Genomic DNA, 7,195 nt, shown 5'->3' with positions numbered 1-7,195 from the left:
ACACGTCAGGGACTGTAACATACTCTGTTTGACGGAATCATGCCTCTCTCCAGATATACTTTCACCATCCATTCAGTCAGCGGGAGTTCTCCGTCCATCGTGCTGACACCACTACTCTCCAGATCTGACCCATCACACCACTACTCTCCAGATCTGACCCATCATACCACTACTCTCCAGATCTGACCCATCACACCACTACTCTCCATATCTGACCCATCACACCACTAATCTCCATATCTGACCCATCACACCACTACTCTCCAGATCTGACCCATCACACCACTACTCTCCATATCTGACCCATCACACCACTACTCTCCAGATCTGACCCATCACACCACTACTCTCCATATCTGACCCATCACACCACTACTCTCCAGATCTGACCCATCACACCACTACTCTCCAGATCTGACCCATCACACCACTACTCTCCAGATCTGACCCATCACACCACTACTCTCCATATCTGACCCATCACACCACTACTCTCCAGATCTGACCCATCACACCACTACTCTCCAGATCTGACCCATCACACCACTACTCTCCAGATCTGACCCATCACACCACTACTCTCCAGATCTGACCCATCACACCACTACTCTCCAGATCTGACCCATCACTACCACTACTCTCCAGATCTGACCCATCACACCACTACTCTCCAGATCTGACCCATCACACCACTACTCTCCAGATCTGACCCATCACACCACTACTCTCCAGATCTGACCCATCACACCACTACTCTCCAGATCTGACCCATCACACCACTACTCTCCAGATCTGACCCATCACACCACTAGGCTCCAGATCTGACCCATCACACCACTACTCTCCAGATCTGACCCATCACACCACTACTCTCCAGATCTGACCCATCACACCACTACTCTCCAGATCTGACCCATCACACCACTACTCTCCAGATCTGACCCATCACACCACTACTCTCCAGATCTGACCCATCACACCACTACTCTCCAGATCTGACCCATCACACCACTACTCTCCAGATCTGACCCATCACACCACTACTCTCCAGATCTGACCCATCACACCACTACTCTCCAGATCTGACCCATCACACCACTACTCTCCAGATCTGACCCATCACACCACTACTCTCCAGATCTGACCCATCACACCACTACTCTCCAGATCTGACCCATCACACCACTACTCTCCAGATCTGACCCATCACACCCAGATCTGACCCATCACACCACTACTCTCCAGATCTGACCCATCACACCACTACTCTCCAGATCTGACCCATCACACCACTACTCTCCAGATCTGACCCATCACACCACTACTCTCCAGATCTGACCCATCACACCAGATCTGACCCATCACACCACTACTCTCCAGATCTGACCCATCACACCACTACTCTCCAGATCTGACCCATCACACCACTACTCTCCAGATCTGACCCATCACAACAGATCTGACCCATCACACCACTACTCTCCAGATCTGACCCATCACACCACTACTCTCCAGATCTGACCCATCACACCACTACTCTCCAGATCTCCAGATCTGACCCATCACACCACCCAGATCTGACCCATCACACCACTACTCTCCAGATCTGACCCATCACACCACTACTCTCCAGATCTGACCCATCACACCACTACTCTCCAGATCTGACCCATCACACCACTACTCTCCAGATCTGACCCATCACACCACTACTCTCCAGATCTGACCCATCACACCACTACTCTCCAGATCTGACCCATCACACCACTACTCTCCAGATCTGACCCATCACACCACTACTCTCCAGATCTGACCCATCACACCACTACTCTCCAGATCTGACCCATCACACCACTACTCTCCAGATCTGACCCATCACACCACTACTCTCCAGATCTGACCCATCACACCACTACTCTCCAGATCTGACCCATCACACCACTACTCTCCAGATCTGACCCATCACACCACTACTCTCCAGATCTGACCCATCACACCACTACTCTCCAGATCTGACCCATCACACCACTACTCTCCAGATCTGACCCATCACACCACTACTCTCCAGATCTGACCCATCACACCACTACTCTCCAGATCTGACCCATCACACCACTACTCTCCAGATCTGACCCATCACACCACTACTCTCCAGATCTGACCCATCACACCACTAGGCTCCAGATCTGACCCATCACACCACTACTCTCCAGATCTGACCCATCACACCACTACTCTCCAGATCTGACCCATCACACCACTACTCTCCAGATCTGACCCATCACACCACTACTCTCCAGATCTGACCCATCACACCACTACTCTCCAGATCTGACCCATCACACCACTACTCTCCAGATCTGACCCATCACACCACTACTCTCCAGATCTGACCCATCACACCACTACTCTCCAGATCTGACCCATCACACCAGATCTGACCCATCACACCACTACTCTCCAGATCTGACCCATCACACCACTACTCTCCAGGTCTGACCCATCACACCACTATCAGATCTGACCCGTCACCCCACTACTCTCCAGATCTGACCCATCACCCCACTACTCTCCAGATCTGACCCATCACCCCACTACTCTCCAGATCTGACCCATCACACCACTACTCTCCAGATCTGAGCCATCACACCACTAGGCTCCAGATCTGACCCATCACACCACTACTCTCCAGATCTGACCCATCACACCACTACTCTCCAGATCTGACCCATCACACCACTCCTCAAGAGGGCCACTACGCTCCAGATCACTCGGAGGTCGTTGATGAGGATGTACCCCATCACACAATTGTATTAATCATTAATCAAATAAAACAAGGGGCCTTTCATATACTCCCAGTACTTCTATGCATGTAATGTCTGTGTTAATAGATTAATAGACATGTCTGTAAACATTACACATCCGTAATGTCTGTGTTAATAGATGAATAGACATGTCTGTAAACATTACACATCCGTAATGTCTGTGTTAATAGATGAATAGACATGTCTGTAAACATTACACATCCGTAATGTCTGTGTTAATAGATTAATAGACATGTCTGTAAACATTACACATCCGTAATGTCTGTGTTAATAGATGAATAGACATGTCTGTAAACATTACACATCTGTAATGTCTGTGTTAATAGATTAATAGACATGTCTGTAAACATTACACATCCGTAATGTCTGTGGGTGAATTATGAATTATGAGGATGTGTGAAAAATGGTGATGTAGATTTGTTTTAAATGTAAGAATATGTTGCAGATGAACTTTAATCGGTGACTATGGAAACACATAGACGTAATGAACAATGTTTTCAATATCCATCTTTATCCTCTGCAATACTTTTTACAGTACACTCTTAGGAAACAAAAAGGTGCTATCGAGAACCTAAAAGGGTTATTCAGCTAGCTTTCCCCATAGGAGAACCCTTAGAAGAACCCTGTGGCGTTCCAAGTAGAAACCTTTTTGGGGTTCTGTGTAGCACCCTTTCCACAGAGGATTCTACATGGAAACCAAAAGGCTTCTAGGTGGAATCAAAAACTTTTCTCTCTGGATCCAAAATGGGCTCTTCTATGCTCCTACTTGCACATCCTCATCTGCACATCTATCACTCCAGTGTAAATTGCTCAATTGTAATTATTTCACCACTATTGGCCTATTTATTGCCTTACCTCCTTACTACATTTGCACACACTGTATATAGACTTTTCTACTGTGTTATTGACTGTACGCTTGTTTATTCCATGTGTAACTCTGTGTTGTTGTTTGTGTTGCACTGCTTTGCTTTATCTTGACCAGGTCACAGTTGTAAATGAGAACTTGTTCTCAACTGGCTTACCTGGTTAAATAAAGGGGAAATAAAAAATAAAATTCTATGGGGATACCTGAAGAACCCTTTACTCTGAGAGTGTAGGTAATAATCTGTAGTCAGGTGGTCATTAGCAGGTTATGATGAGGTCTTAACTATGACCAGTAGGCTACACAATATAACACATTATATAGAGGCAGTAGTGTAAAGTACTTCAGTAAAAAAAAACACTTTAAAGTACTGCTTAAGTAGTTTTTTTCAGTATCTGTACTTTACAATTTATGTTTTTGACAATTTTTACTTTTAATTCACTACATTACTCAATAAAATGTTGTACTTTTTACTCCGTACATTTTCCCTGACGCCCAAAAGTACTTGTTACATTTTGAATGCTTGAAGGCTGTAGAGAGGTAACACCATGATACTGTTTAGAGGCTGTAGAGAGGTAACACCATCATAGTGTTTAGAGGCTGTAGAGAGGTAACACCATCATAGTGTTTAGAGGCTAGAGAAGAACATCCCTGGTCATCTCTACTGCCTCTGATCTGGAGGACTCACTAAACAGAGAACATCCCTGGTCATCCCTACTGCCTCTGAAACACCATCATAGTGTTTAGAGGATGTAGAGAGGAAACACCATCATAGTGTTTAGAGGCTGTAGAAAGGAAACACCATCATAGTGTTTAGAGGCTGTAGAGAGGAAACACCATCATAGTGTTTAGAGGCTGTAGAGAGGTAACACCATCATAGTGTTTAGAGGCTGTAGAGAGGAAACACCATCATAGTGTTTAGAGGCTGTAGAGAGGTAACACCATCATAGTGTTTAGAGGCTGTAGAGAGGAAACACCATCATAGTGTTTAGAAGCTGTAGAGAGGAAACACCATCATAGTGTTTAGAGGCTGTAGAGAGGTAAACACCATCATAGTGTTTAGAAGCTGTAGAGAGGAAACACCATCATAGTGTTTAGAGGCTGTAGAGAGGAAACACCATCATAGTGTTTAGAGGCTGTAGAGAGGAAACACCATCATAGTGTTTAGAGGCTGTAGAGAGGTAACACCATCATAGTGTTTAGAGGCTGTAGAGAGGAAACACCATCATAGTGTTTAGAGGCTGTAGAGAGGTAACACCATCATAGTGTTTAGAAGCTGTAGAGAGGAAACACCATCATAGTGTTTAGAGGCTGTAGAGGAAACACCATCATAGTGTTTAGAGGCTGTAGAGAGGTAACACCATCATAGTGTTTAGAGGCTGTAGAGAGGAAACACCATCATAGTGTTTAGAGGCTAAAGAGAGAGGAAACACCATCATAGTGTTTAGAGGCTGTAGCGGTAACACCATCATAGTGTTTAGAGGCTGTAGAGGAAACACCATCATAGTGTTTAGAGGCTGTAGAGAGGAAACACCATCATAGTGTTTAGAGGCTGTAGAGAGGAAACACCATCATAGTGTTTAGAGGCTGTAGACAGGTAACACCATCATAGTGTTTAGAGGCTGTAGAGAGGAAACACCACCATAGTGTTTAGAGGCTGTAGAGAGGAAACACCATCATAGTGTTTAGAAGCTGTAGAGAGGAAACACCATCATAGTGTTTAGAGGCTGTAGAGAGGTAACACCATCAGTGTTTAGAGGCTGTAGAGAGGAAACACCCCCATAGTGTTTCGAGGCTGTAGAGGAAACACCATCATAGTGTTTAGAGGCTGTAGAGAGGAAACACCATCATAGTGTTTAGAGGCTGTAGAGGAAACACCATCATAGTGTTTAGAGCCTGTAGAGAGGTAACACCATCATAGTGTTTAGAGGCTGTAGAGAGGAAACACCATCATAGTGTTTAGAGGCTGTAGAGAGGAAACACCATCATAGTGTTTAGAGGCTGTAGAAAGGAAACACCATCATAGTGTTTAGAGGCTGTAGAGGAAACACCATCATAGTGTTTAGAGGCTGTAGAGGAAACACCATCATAGTGTTTAGAGGCTGTAGAGAGGTAACACCATCATAGTGTTTAGAGGATGTAGAGAGGAAACACCGTCATAGTGTTTAAAGGATGTAGAGAGAGGAAACACCATCATAGTGTTTAGAGGCTGTAGAGGAAACACCATCATAGTGTTTAGAGGCTGTAGAGGAAACACCATCATAGTGTTTAGAGAGTGTAGAGAGATAACACCACCTAAAGAGAAGGAATGTTCATCTACACTAAACACAAGTCAAAACAACCATTTCCTGTTGTGCTCCCAGTTCCTGGCAAGGTGAGTAAGTGCTGTTACAACACACATGATGTTTTCAAACGTCTCAGGATGATGTGTTTCAATACTCCAGCAACGTTCATGTTGCTAATTCACGTTGGTGACAGATCAGTTGATGAGTTGTTGGTGTTACCGAGCACTTCCTTTTAACATTGTAATAAATAACATGTTTAATTGGTTTCGGGGGCACTGACATACATATATATATTAGATAAACATTACAGACATTTTGCCGAGACAAGAGGCGCCATTTCAGTTACAATCTGTATTTTAAAATATTTGCCATCATTAGCAGAAAGAACTGAGAGGCTCTTATCAATCCCTCACGCGACTAGCGGGTCGACGTCACCGCACCCCACAGCACCCGGGACCCGAAACGCAGTTCAAGGAGATGAAACTAGATGATCGCTTTTCGTATGAACACTGCAAAACATTGGTCAAACTCTGCATGTGTTATGGTGACGTGAAAATAGCAATGAACTTTCTTCACCCTGTATTCGTGTTCATGAATTTAGGATATCTTCACACCATAAGAGTAGGTAAACAAATAACACAACAAAAATGTAAACAAACAACACAGCATGTCAAAACTGAACTCACTCATCGTCCGCTATTTGTTTCCCGTTGATGAGGTTCATGCCAGTCGGAGCGTAGTCCCAGTTGATCTCTTTGATTCCCACGTAATACACCCTCTCCCGTCCCCGTGCTTCTCCCCCCGGCAGCCCAGCGAGCAGCAGCAGCAGTCCCGGGAACAGTGTCCTAAAGCCGACCATCGCTACTGCTTCTGTCCCGTTAGTTGAGCGGGGCTTTTGGTGTGGTCTAGTGGTGTGTGGGTGGTTGGGATTGCTGGATCAAGTGTTCGAGAGGGAGAGACAGAGAGGAAACGTCCACATGAGCGGAGAGCCGGGAAACACAGACACAGATATGAGACTCCGCTTGGGAAAGAGAACAGTCCCGCTATTCAGCTGAGTGTGTGTGTGACTCTGGCGCCGGAGCCCTCTCTGTCTGATAGGCTACGGGACCTTGGCGGCCAGTCTGGTCTCATAGATTAGACGTAACATAGTAATTAAATCCTGGTCTGAATTTACTATGATATGTTAGGTTTGGTACATAAAACAGAAATTTACGTTGTGTATT

At 45.2% G+C, this 7,195-nt stretch overlaps 1 protein-coding gene across 1 annotated transcript in view; it reads right to left on the bottom strand.

The window, feature by feature from the left end:
* LOC139388473 (ferroxidase HEPHL1-like) overlaps positions 1 to 6,909 on the bottom strand; it is a gene marked incomplete at its 5' end in the record, with an annotated part of 65,868 nt that extends 58,959 nt beyond the window's left edge. Inside the window, one exon of the mRNA XM_071135155.1 lies at positions 6,659 to 6,909. Coding sequence (XP_070991256.1) covers positions 6,659 to 6,909 — 251 coding nt within the window. The remainder of the gene's footprint in view (positions 1 to 6,658) is intronic.
* Between the last annotated feature and the right edge of the window lie 286 nt (positions 6,910 to 7,195).

The sequence above is a fragment of the Oncorhynchus clarkii genome, chromosome 29 (assembly GCF_045791955.1).
Source record: "Oncorhynchus clarkii lewisi isolate Uvic-CL-2024 chromosome 29, UVic_Ocla_1.0, whole genome shotgun sequence".
Taxonomy (NCBI): Eukaryota; Metazoa; Chordata; class Actinopteri; order Salmoniformes; family Salmonidae; genus Oncorhynchus; species Oncorhynchus clarkii.
Note: the sequence above shows the minus strand (reverse complement) of the source record. Positions and strands in the feature narration are given on the sequence as shown.